General features: G+C 38.0%; 2 protein-coding genes across 6 annotated transcripts; one reads left to right on the forward strand and one right to left on the reverse strand.

Moving 5' to 3' along the window:
• Positions 1–209: 209 nt before the first annotated feature.
• On the forward strand, positions 210–2,442 carry LOC106375484 (uncharacterized protein At4g15970). 3 transcript variants are annotated; one of them, XM_022707491.2, is made up of 4 exons: positions 210–322; positions 520–739; positions 1,026–1,403; positions 1,769–2,442. In XM_022707491.2, the coding sequence occupies exons 1-4, from the start codon at positions 225–227 to the stop codon at positions 2,288–2,290; spliced, it is 1,218 nt and encodes a 405-aa protein (XP_022563212.2). In that variant the 5' UTR covers positions 210–224; the 3' UTR covers positions 2,291–2,442. The 3 variants fall into 3 exon arrangements, with proteins under 3 accessions (XP_022563212.2, XP_022563213.2, XP_013670865.2); XM_022707492.2 differs by having other exon boundaries at positions 291–322; positions 541–739; XM_013815411.3 differs by having other exon boundaries at positions 305–322; positions 554–739.
• A 5,311-nt stretch (positions 2,443–7,753) lies between these two features.
• Positions 7,754–11,760, reverse strand: LOC106375491 (UDP-N-acetylglucosamine diphosphorylase 1-like). Of its 3 annotated transcripts, none has more exons than XM_048765591.1 (15): positions 11,162–11,760; positions 11,020–11,074; positions 10,790–10,941; positions 10,064–10,103; positions 9,741–9,836; positions 9,531–9,643; positions 9,367–9,441; positions 9,236–9,275; positions 9,081–9,163; positions 8,925–9,002; positions 8,705–8,830; positions 8,549–8,616; positions 8,335–8,449; positions 8,101–8,257; positions 7,754–8,012 (listed from the first exon to the last, which is right to left on the reverse strand). In XM_048765591.1, exons 1-15 carry the CDS (start codon positions 11,363–11,365, stop codon positions 7,915–7,917), a joined length of 1,500 nt encoding a protein of 499 aa, XP_048621548.1. In that variant the 5' UTR covers positions 11,366–11,760; the 3' UTR covers positions 7,754–7,914. The 3 variants fall into 3 exon arrangements, with proteins under 3 accessions (XP_048621548.1, XP_048621546.1, XP_048621547.1); XM_048765589.1 differs by having other exon boundaries at positions 8,705–8,848; positions 11,162–11,736; XM_048765590.1 differs by having other exon boundaries at positions 8,705–8,848; positions 9,744–9,836; positions 11,162–11,701.
• Positions 11,761–12,279: the final 519 nt, after the last annotated feature.

Here is a 12,279-nt window from a genome sequence, read left to right on the forward strand (position 1 = left end):
ATATCATGTTAGATGCTTAATGTAATATTTCTATTTTTTATATTGTATATTTATTTATTATTAATTTTTTGTTTTTTGTTTTATAATAACGCCACATGGTATCTTGAGAAGTTTTTTCGGTGATGTGGACGCTTCATGAAACCTCAAAATGTTCATTTTATTAGTATAGATGTGTTTAATAATGTTTTGAATCTATTGGGCCTTAATATTTTGGGGGCCCATTAATGCTAGGGTTTCTAAGACACAAGAAAACACAATATATATATATATATATTGCCTCTCTCCTAAATCTATGTAGCAGCCATAATATTGAGAAAATCAGGTATGTTCTTCTTGTAGACAGATCTTTCTTGTAGACAGATCTTTTTAATTCCAAAGTATTCTTTTTGCCCTTGTAATTCCAAAGTATTCTTTTTTCCCGTGGAAATAGCCAATTAGTGAACCACATTAAATTTCTGTATTTTTTTTTCTGTTCATCTAATCTGTTATTCTGTTTATTCTCACATTAATGATGGCCAGCTTTAACGTCACCATCAACAGTCTAAATTTACAGCAGGTAAAAGAGATGCTGTGGCAACCTCAAGCAAAGTGGAGGGAGTTTAAATGGGCTGTTTCTCTACTGCTTTTGACAGTTCTGCTGTATGTAGTTGTCTACCATTCGGCATCACTTGTTCCAAACTTTCCTGCGTCTGTGGCGCCAGTGGTGGCAGAGAAACAAGAAATTAACAACATTGATAGCGTTAGTAATCTATTCAGCTATGTAAATCATACTATATGAATACTTGAGTATTATATCTCATTTTTCCTTTTAATCACGGGCCATATACATAATATAAGATTTATCCTAAGGGTAGGTAGTCTACAATACATAAAGTTAGAAATTTACTATTCAATTGAAATGATAATTTAGCATTTTAACCCGTCATCAGAAAATAATAAGAGCATATATATATATATATATGATATAAGTTAGTAGTTCAACAAACCATATCTATTACAATATATTTGTTTTATTTGGTTGATAGATTGAGTCAGAAGATATGATAAATTTGGAGGGAATTTTGAAGGAAGCATCGATGAAGGACAAGAAGACGGTAATAATGACATTGATGAACCAGGCCTGGGCGGAGCCAAATTCGACGTTCGATGTGTTTCTTGAGAGCTTTCGAATAGGCAATGGGACTAGTAAGCTACTCCCCCACATCGTGGTGATGTGTTTGGACGATAAAGCCTACTCACGGTGCTTGGATGTCTTGCCTCGCCGTTGCATCTTGCTAAGGACTGCCGGAGTTGATTTCTCCGGCGAGAACCGGTACATGGTAGGAGATTATGTCAAGATGATGTGGCGTCGAATCAAGTTCTTGGGTTCTTTGCTTAAGCTTGGATATAACTTCCTCTTCACGGTACCTCTCTAATTAAGCTTGCATCTTTAATTTAGAGGTGGACTTTCTGTTAATTAAGTTTGATTATTCTGTTTGATAAAGTCAGTTTGAAAATCTATGAATTATAAGTTTCAGATTTGAGTAGGTTTGTTAACATATCCGCATGGTTTTGAATGAGAAAAAAATAATAATATGTCAACGCGTATGATAGATAATTTTAAAATATAAATAAATATTGCACAAAACACAAAGCAGGTTTGGGTTTGATTTAAAGAATTTTACTTTGGTTTAATTGGATTCAACTTGATCGCTCTAACAATTTATCTTCAAGCTGAATTACTTTTGAAAATTTTAACATAGTTTTCCAAATGTTTGTTATGATATAGGACATGGATACAATTTGGCTCCGTGATCCATTTCCTCGATTAGTTGCGGATGTCGATTTTCAGGCCGCTTGCAATCTATTTTTCAACGGAAATTTCAGCGACAGGCAGCACAATGAAGTCAATGGCGGATTCAAATTCGTCACGGCGAATCACAGAACAATCAAGTTATACAAATATTGGTATAAGTCCAGACTAAGGTTCCCTGGCAAACACGATCAAGACGTGCTTAACTATATCAGAAGCGATCAATACATTAACAAAATCGGGCTCGACATGAGGTTTATAGATACAGTCGATGTTGGTAGTTTCTGCCAACCAAACTGGGATATTACCAAAGTCAGCGTACTGCATGGGAATTGTTGCATTGGACAGAGTAACAAGGTCAAGGATTTGAGACAATTTCTTGAAGATTGGACGATATTTTTTTGCAATGGAAACCGGGAAAGAAGTTTTCGACAGCCGATGAATTGCCGGAGAAGTGTGGGATGGAGGCCTCCTAGAAAGCACAAAAGGAGGGGTTAATGCAGTTTTTATATATGTTGTTGAAAGGCTAAAGAAAATAGTCAAATAAGGGAAAACAAATATAAAGATCTATGCTTTCAAATTCTTACTAGTAATAATTAGGTTGAACTTAAAAAAACAAAAAAAAAACGGTAAACCGTTTCCTGGCGAGAGAATGTTAAATCACCGGTGACCACGTGTTAGGGATATCTGAGTATAGTCGGATTCGAGCTCAGCTCGCTTAGCGACGCTGGAATGCCATGTTTACCACCCGACCGTTAGCACGTGGTTAACTTAAATAAACAAGATTGAAAAGCAAAGCAAAATAGTCCCCATGTCTTAGTATGTTTGTTTTTCGCACTGTATGTAATGTGTATTTTTTATTAAATATCTTTAGCAGCATTCTTTATGTAAACTTTCATCAGAGATCTCACATGGATGGCGGAGTGTACATGAGTGATCTGCGTAACTGCGTTCAAAACATAGTAGACTGGTCATGGACATGTCCATATAAGAGCTCGAACGGACTAGTCCAATTTTGTTCGGAACAAAAGGCGAGATGAATCGGTTAGTCAGTTAGAGGCCCAAGTATGTTAGGAAGTTAGACAAAAAATCGATTTACAAACAAATCATTAATGTCTAAACAAAAAAAGAGTCCAAAGTCATAATTGTTATAGTGAATAACTAAATAAATTGGATGAGTGGATGGAAGATAAAAGAAAAAGAAAAAAAAATCTAAGCATCTATCATCAATTCATCGTCCACTAATTATTTGAGTGATCGTTGGCTGATTTTTTTGTATACTTTGGTAGACAAGGATCCCATAAAAACTTCTGAGGAATGGGCCATACCTATTTGGATTTGGACATGCCAATTTGGACATATCACATATGTACATCTTAAAGAACGTGAAACGTGATCTTATTAACATAGAGAATAGGTTTATATACAACATTGGAAGCAGACTGATAAGGAAAGCTATAATTACAGAGAATATACAATCTCTAGCATATCATATGAAATATCTTCTTTATACGCCCCCGCAAGATGGAGGGAGAGGTCGAACTCCAATCTTGGAACACGCCATGTTGAAGCTGAGGCGAGGAAGAGGCTTTGTTAAAGCGTCAGCTAATTGATCTTTAGAGGAAATATGAGTGACGCGCAAGGAACCTGATTGCACCTGTCCACGAATGTAGTGATAGTCCAACGCAAGATGTTTCATACGAGAGTGAAATACTGGATTTGCACTCAAGTAAGTTGCCCCAATGTTATCACAATAGATCACAGGAGCTCGAGGTATGGTGATATTAAGTTCGGTGAGGATATTACAGATCCACCTAACCTCTGAAGTTGCATTCGCAATGGCTCTATATTCAGCCTCCGTTGAAGAACGAGCCACACCCGTTTGTTTCTTTGTAGACCAGGAGATAGGCTGGTGACCCATGTAGATGATGTATGCATTGGTTGAGACGTAGTCATCAACATCACCGGCCCAATCTGCATCCGAGAAAGCATGTAAGTTCAATGTATTACTGGAGCGAAGGAGAACACCATGTGTAGCAGTGCCTGCTAAATATCGTAGAACTCTCTTGGCTGCTTGCCAATGCTCGTCTGTAGGTTTATGCATGAACTGAGAGAGCCTATTAACTGCGAAGGAGATATCAGGACGAGTGAAAGCCAAGTATTGTAAGCTTCCGACCACCATTCTATATTCTGTGACGTTCGTAATTGGATTGCCTGACTGTAACGACAGCTTCGGAGTCGTTTGCATAGGAGTGGCGACTGGCTTGGCTTCGAACATATTTGTTTTGACAAGAAGATCGAGAATGTACTTCCGCTGCATGAGGTGTAAGCCGTGACTTGTTCTTGTGACTTCAATGCCAAGGAAGTAATTGACATCTCCTTGATCTTTGAGAGAAAAACGTTCACCTAAGGCAGCAATCACACGTGAAACAGCATCATTGTTGTTACCTGTGACCAAGATATCGTCTACATAGACGAGTACATAGACAAGAAGATTGTTGCGACTGTGAAAAAAAAGCGAGGCATCAGCATAACTGTTGGTGAAACCACAGAGGATGAGAAAGTTCTTGAGTTCCAAATACCAAGCTCGGGGAGCTTGCTTTAAACCATATATCACTTTCTTGAGTCTACATACATGAGTCGGACGATCTGCATCAATAAATCCAGGAAGCTGGTCCATGAACACTTCTTCATTTAGAGTTCCTTGTAAGAAGGCTTGATTGACATCAAGTTGCCGTACATGCCAATAATTACTGACCGCATATCCAAGTACAAGGCGAATGGTAACAGCTTTGACCACAGGGCTGAATGTTTCTTTGTAGTCTAGACCATACTGTTGATGATTTCCTTTAGCAACCAGACGGGACTTTCGTTTACCAAGCTTGCCATTAGGTAGTAACTTGTTCTTGTAAATCCACTGACATCCAATCACCTTCTGTGTAGGTGAGGCCGGTACTAACTCCCATGTATCTTTTTCGATTTGACCAGTGATCTCCTCAGACATTGATTCACGCCATAGTGTATCTTTCATAGCTTGTCGAAAAGTTGCAGGTTCTGGTTCAATGATGTGGTCAAGAGCGGCAGTGAGGCTGAACTTTTTAGTTGGTTTTGAGATCTGATTTTTAGCTCTAGTTCTCATTTGATGGGTGTTTTGCGGTGATTGTTGCACTGAAGTAGTAGCAGTGACAGTGGGGACTGTAGTTGGACCAGTGGGTCTTTGGGAGGTGGAGGTGGTTTCTGTTATAGTGGTTTGTTGATTCGGGAGAATGGTTGAGCCAGTGGGCCTTTGTGTGGTGAGGGTAGGCTGGTCAGGGTTGTTCGGGTGATTTGGGATATTAGTTTGACCAGTAGGGTCTGAGAGAGGGGAAGAAGACGTAGTAGCATGAGTAGTAGAGTTAGAGTTTATAGAAGGCAATACCTGAGATGCAAAGTCGACTGGTGATTAAGATGATGCTGGAGTTGGAGTCGCTGATGATGAGAACGAGACAGTAGGGTGAGGATCTGAGCTCGGGGGCTGTGAAGACGGAACCAGATGAACTTTTGTGACCATGACAGGAGTAGAAGAAGCCTTCTCTTCACCACGTTGTTGTGTTGGTGGTACAGAAAGCAGAGAATCTGTTTTGAACGGGAATGTAGCCTCATCAAATTGGACATGACGGGAAGTATACATGCGACCAGCAGAGACATCAAGACAGAGATACGCACTCTGAGTCAAAGAGTATCCCATAAACACACATGCTTTCGATCTGTCCTGCAGCTTGTGTGCTGTATATGGCCTCAACCATGGATAACAGCAACAACCAAAGATTCTCAACTTCTCATAATTGGGAAGCACATTATGAAGCTTTTGATATGGAGACTGATCAGATAACACAGCAGTAGGAAGACGGTTTATCAAGTAGACCGCAACAGCAAACGCATAGGACCAATACTTCTTTGGGACAGAAGCCGCAGACATCAGAGACAATCCAGTTTCAACGACATGACGGTGCTTTCGTTCTGACAAACCATTATGTTCCGGGGTGTGAGGCGGAGAGGTAAGATGAGAGATGCCATGTTCTTGTAGATAAGAGCGCACAACAAGCAACTTCGGAATCAAATGAAGCTTTGGACTAAAGGTACACGTTCCATTGATGAGTACTTTCAGGGCTTCACTATGCGCATTGAACAACTGGCGATTCTTGGCAAGCCTCTTGAACTTGAAGATCAAATCGAGTTTATTCTTGAAGGGCTTCCAAATGAGTACAAACCGATAGTGGATCAGGTTGAGGGAAGAGACACGCCACCTTGTCTTACTGAGCTTCACGAGCGTCTCTTAAATCATGAGATCAAGCTCCTTATTGCTACTCCTGCGCCGCACCTTCCGGTCACTGCTAACGTTGCTTACAACAACAATAGCAATTCCTCTCGTTTTAATAACAACAATCAACGTCAATCTCAACGTCAACAGAACAACTGGAGTGACAACACTCAGAAGCAGTACAACCGTTCTGGCCAACGGCAACCAAGGCCCTATCTTGGTAAATGCCAGTTCTGCAACGTGCAAGGTCACAGTGCGCGTCGGTGTCCTCAACTTCAGAGCCTGCAGCAGAGTTCTCCTCAGTCTTTTCCGAATGCTTCAACCATGCCTTGGCAACCAAGAGCTAACGCAGCAACGGTTTCACCCTACTCAGCCAACAATTGGCTCTTTGACAGTGGCGCTACCCATCACATGACCAATGATCTCAATAATCTCTTGCTGCATCAGCCTTATCAAGGTGGTGATGATGTTTTAATCAGTGATGGCTCTCCTCTTGCGATAACTCACACTGGTTCAACTCTTTTATCTTCTCCATCTCGTAATCTAGCTCTAGACAAGATATTATGTGTTCCTGATATTCACAAGAACTTGATTTCAGTATATCACTTATGTAATACTAATCAAGTTTCTGTTGAATTTTTCCCGGCCCATTTTCAGGTGAAGGATCTCAGCACGGGGGCGCCTCTTCTTCAAGGCCGAACCAAGAATGAACTTTATGAATGGCCTATGAGTGCAAGTCAAGCACATGCCTTCTCGTCCTCTTACCGAATCAAGACGTCAATGGCTTCCTGGCACTCAAGATTGGGGCATCCTTCTCCTCCAGTTCTGCAATCTATTATTTCTAAAAATTCATTGCCTGTTGCTTCTTCTTCGATTATTCAAAAACCAGTTGTTTGTTCTGATTGCCACATCAATAAGAGTCATAAAATTCCTTTCCAAACAAGCAGTATCCGTTCAACGCTACCTCTGCAATATATCTTCTCTGACGTCTGGACATCACCAATAACTTCAGTTGATAACAACAAATATTATGTTCTCTTCGTCGATCATTACAGCCGATACACTTGGCTGTATTCCTTGCAGAAGAAGTCACAAGTCAAAGAGGTATTCATGGCGTTCAAACCGTTAGTTGAGAATCATTTTCAGCAAAAGATAGCGACTCTATATTCAGATAACGGTGGAGAATATATTGCTCTGCGCTCTGATACCATAAAGAACGTGAAGCGTGATTTTATTAACATAGAGAATAGGTTTATATACAACATTGGAAGCAGACTGATAAGGAAAGCTATAATTACAGAGAATATACAATCTCTAGCATATCATATGAAATATCTTCTTTATACATCTCACTTTCACCTGTAGGCGTCATACAAAATAAGGAATGAAACGTTTAATGTTCGACATTGCAAAAACATTCATGAGAACTGATCTCTTTTTGTTTTCCTATCTAAAAATTGTAATTGTAACTTAAAAGAAAAAACCTCATGTAAACACAAAGTAAAATTCACACACTTTCCTCCATATCTTGTATGATTGCATCGTTCTTTGGAATTTTCTAATGACCATGTGGTTGTGTTGGAGACTTTAATTGAAACTTTGACTTCTATAAAACAAACATGGAACCAAACTCTGTAAGCTATCTGTCTATACCCCAAAAGTTTAAGAAACCAACAACTTTTTATTAGATATGTTACAATGGATACCAAAACACCAAGACCACTCTCTCCCATGGGGAGATTTAAGTTTATATATAAACCACAGCCGAAAGAAGACAAAAAGCAAAAGAAGACATTTCAATACCAAAAGAAAATAAAAATCGTTAGAGGGATATTTCACAAGGTGCATGAAACGTTCTTCCACGACAAATAGCTTCAAGATTTTCTCCCGCGTACGAGCACAACGGTGAAACCTCAACACCTAGTTTATTGGTTACCAAAAAATTTCAAAATATATACAAGTTACAAAACTTGTCGAAAAAGAATTATGTCTTTTTTTGGAGTTTTACCAGTTGCATATAAAGGCACAGAATGTGTAAGAAATCCACCAGCTGCTATGACCCAACGTGTGTGTAGTCTTAGTACCGAAAGCCTCGCACTTTCCGGTGTGTCAAAGTTCGACCCATTTGCATTCTTCACTGGTGCAAACTCTTCTTCTCTTAACACCTACACACATTAACTGCTCAATCTAAGTTTTTTATATTTTTTATATCTTTTGTGTAAATGAAAAGATAATAGTTTACCTCAAAGAGTGCGGTTGAAGGAGCATAAGGAAACGAATCGAAAATGAATTGTTCTAGTTTCAGTCCCATTGTGTATCCATTCATAGACGGTATCTTCTTCTCTGCCAAATGGTAGCTGCCCGAAAAAAAAAACAAATTTAACACACTTTTTTTTTTGTTAAAACAAATTTAACACACACATAACATTCTGATATGTTGAGTTTGTGGAGCTTACACGCCGTCTTTTTCTAGGCCGGTCGCTACTTGATTTAGAAAGTCTAACGTGAACATGTTTAAGCACACCTGGTGACAAAGATGTGAATCAAAAACGTTTTTTCATATATAAGCTTTTTGCAATTTGGGCTGAGTTGTGAAGAAAGATGGTGTTTACGTTACTCCAGCAATATTGAAGACGTCCTGTTCGTTGATTAATAGCAGAAGCCATTGGCTGATCTAGCTCACTGTACTCAACTACAGTCAACGGTCCACCTTTTCCTCTTCTAACAAATACTCCAACCTGTTCTTGAGGGTATGCCTGTTATTATCATACACGCAACATTTGCATCATCTAGAAAGATTATTGACCACATAAAATGTGTGATCTTAGATACCTTCCGCACAACTTTTGCAGCAGAAGCAGCACCTTTGTCGATAAAGTATCCTAGGAAAGTAGGATCAGCTACTCGAACCTGCTTTCCAAGTTTCACCATTATATCCGAGTTAAGCAAATATATGAGGACTCAAGAAGATTATACAAGAAAACTAACCAAAACATTGTCGACGCCATAGCAGTCTACATATTTGATTCCCCTAGAAGCCATATCCTCTAATAACCTTGAAGACTTAAGAGCTGTAAAATCTCGGATTAGATTCAGCAAAACGAAGAAACTGTATTATAGTAAACGATCATAATCAAGTTTACCAGCATAGACTCCCCCGTTACCATCTGGAGCTTTAGCTAGCTGATAATACGTAAATCAACTCATAAAGACTTAAGTTACTAACCAAAGATAAAACTTAAAGAGACTGGACTAGTTATAATATGGTACATACACTGAAAGGTGTCTCCATGATAAACTTCCCATCCTTTGAAATGCAAGGCAACGTACCTTGTTGGAAGAAACTAATCTGTAGTAAAGTGATCAACACTTTTGGTCAGACACAGAAGGGAACAGTGTGAAGGAACATGTCTGTCTAACAACTAAGAAGCATCGTACTTGATCTGGTTCAAGGCCAAAGTACTTGTGACTTGAGAAATACTTTCGTGTCGCCTCATCAGTAAATGGACTAGTCATAATATACCAGTGTATTGTTACTGGCCGAGTTGGACCTGAAGATAGACTATTATTTTAGAAAAAGGAGTGTCAAAATATGGTAAAATGATACAAAATACATTGGAATGTAGAAGAGGAAGGCATGAGTCTCACCACCTTCACTCACTACTTGAGCAGCAAGTCTTTGGACACACAAGATTCTCTCTGCTTGAATCTGAAAGAGCGACTTCCCTGACGGTAGTCCAATGTCTGAGATGGAATTTTAAGTCAATTTAAGTACCATGTTAAGTAACCTGAGCCCTACTCAGAGCATGACAAAATATATCAGAAGTACTCTTATTAATCTAAAGCATAATATCCTAAGAGGTGCATTCTAAGGAAGAAAATTATTTCTATTGCTCTGTATTTTCCAAGCAATGTTACTGTAAAGAAGATTAGGGAGAAGAAAAGCAGAAAGAAAATGAGAAAGTACTCACTGAAACATCCTTTGGGATCTGAAATTCCAAGCCTTGTTCCCTGTCATTAGTGTCATAATCAAATCCTTTTCATTAGCAGATCTCTTGACAAATGTACTACAATGTGGCCAACAAAAGTTAGCTGGAATCTACTAAAAGCTAGTATTCTTTCCTTTCAACATCATTCATTTTCGTTTGTACGGTACGAGAGAGAAGAGTACAAAGAATAAACATCTTCTCAAGTTATGTAATGAAGTAATTTCCAAGCAACTCAAATGTTTTAAATCCGAATTTTTATGACCTTCCTTGCATCACACGGAACACAGCAACTTACTTAAGGTATTATATTAAAGTTACGGAATCCTATAAAAAGCATCTTTTCAGATCACAAGGATCACTCATGATCCTTTTTCAATTTCTTATATTCCTCCTAGAAATCGCCATTAACTCAACTTACCCAAAATAAAATTAAGAAGACCCACCGACACTGATTTGTTTCTAAATAATCATATGATTGCCACTATAATAACCCTTCTCCGTTTCAGATTATAGCAATTATTATAAAGCAAAGATCGCATTAAAACCGTATCATCTACTAATCCCTTTTAGTTTTAGGTAGGTAAGCACTATTCGAAAACCCATCAAGAAGAGAATCATTTAGGCACTATCATTAGCTACTTGATTATAAAATTGGTTAATTAGCATCAATTTAACACTGAAGATTAAAGACAAAAGTAATTAATATACCTGTCCACCAGACAAAAGCACAACTCCTAATTTGCCTTCATAGATAGTCTTTAATCCCATCTTCCACCATTTCTCTCTGTCTTCCATTGTTCTTCTATCTACCGTAGCGACCCAGTTCTCGGGCACTGGCTCGATCGCCGCCACAGGCAAACCTAATAACCAACAAGAAACTGATGAAAAGGCAATGCATGTAACTTAGAGACTTGAATGACATTTTGACGGAAACCTACCTTGAGAGTGAAGTGAGCATCTGATGATCCGATCTATTCTTGGAAGATCCAAGTTCTGGAAATTAGCCAAAATCAAGAACCAGTTAAAAAATAGCATAACTGATAATCTTGAATCTGAGAGTGAATCTAAAGGAGAAGACACCTCGATATCTCTGACAAGGAAATCTCGCTCGTCTGGTGAGAGCTCATCCAAAAGAGCGAAAACATCTTCTTGTCCATAATCTTTCAATCTCTCAACCAATGCTTGACGCGGCGAATTCACCCGAGGAGGAGATAACATCTCCGTCGTCGCCGCCGCCGCCGCCGCTACAGCACCATTTTCTCTCTCCATGGACGCTGCTCCCATCTCTCTCTCTATAGATCTCTGGAAGGTTAAGAATCAAATGTTATGCGGGTTTGAGACGTTTGGTCTGTTTTTTAGTTCTCGGAAGGTGAGGGGAGGAGAGGGGTTGTTATAACACAAAGCCAGGAACAGTGGCGAAGAAGACAAGACTCAACTCATCAAATCAACGTGTAACAACTGGAGTTCCTAAAAGACATGACAGAGTTCTCCGACAGTTTGTTGGCTAGCCCCTCTGGCTTACCTTGAGGGTTTCAGATTTAGTTTTGTAAAAATTTGTTCTAATTATTTATTCTTCTTACTCAGATCCACATTTTCCAATACAATAAAATAAATATACATTTTGTACCCGTCTACATTTTTGTTTGATAATTTTAAATGAAAATATTAGGCTATAATAAAAATTCACGATTTTTTTAACAGTTGAATAAAATTAAACTCTCTAAAATATCTCATAGAGAAACATTTATAAGTTATAACCCGTAGTTTGTACTAATTAAAAAAGCGTCATGCTGAATTTTCACGTAATTGGAATGTTAATTTTGCTGAATCAATTAAAATTTCGTTAGTCCAAAATTAAATTAATAGAGAATGTTATATTATATAGTATGTCCATTATGGACTATTCATTTATCAAATTGAAATTATTATATATTTTTTCCTTAAATAAAACCTACGAAATTATCTAATGTGATTAAGATATATATGAAATTAATGATTTTAAATAATAAAGATTTGAAATTATCTAATGTGATTAAGATATATATGAAATTAACGATTTTAAATAATAAAGATTTGCTAACAATCTGTATACTTTCTATCATTTTTGTTTAATTATTAAAATAAATTACACAATTACATTAATCATATAATAAAAATTTAGATTTTTTGTATATGTTGTATTTTGAATTTTTCAAAAA

The sequence above is a fragment of the Brassica napus genome, chromosome C8, assembly GCF_020379485.1.
Source record: "Brassica napus cultivar Da-Ae chromosome C8, Da-Ae, whole genome shotgun sequence".
NCBI classification, from domain to species: Eukaryota; Viridiplantae; Streptophyta; class Magnoliopsida; order Brassicales; family Brassicaceae; genus Brassica; species Brassica napus.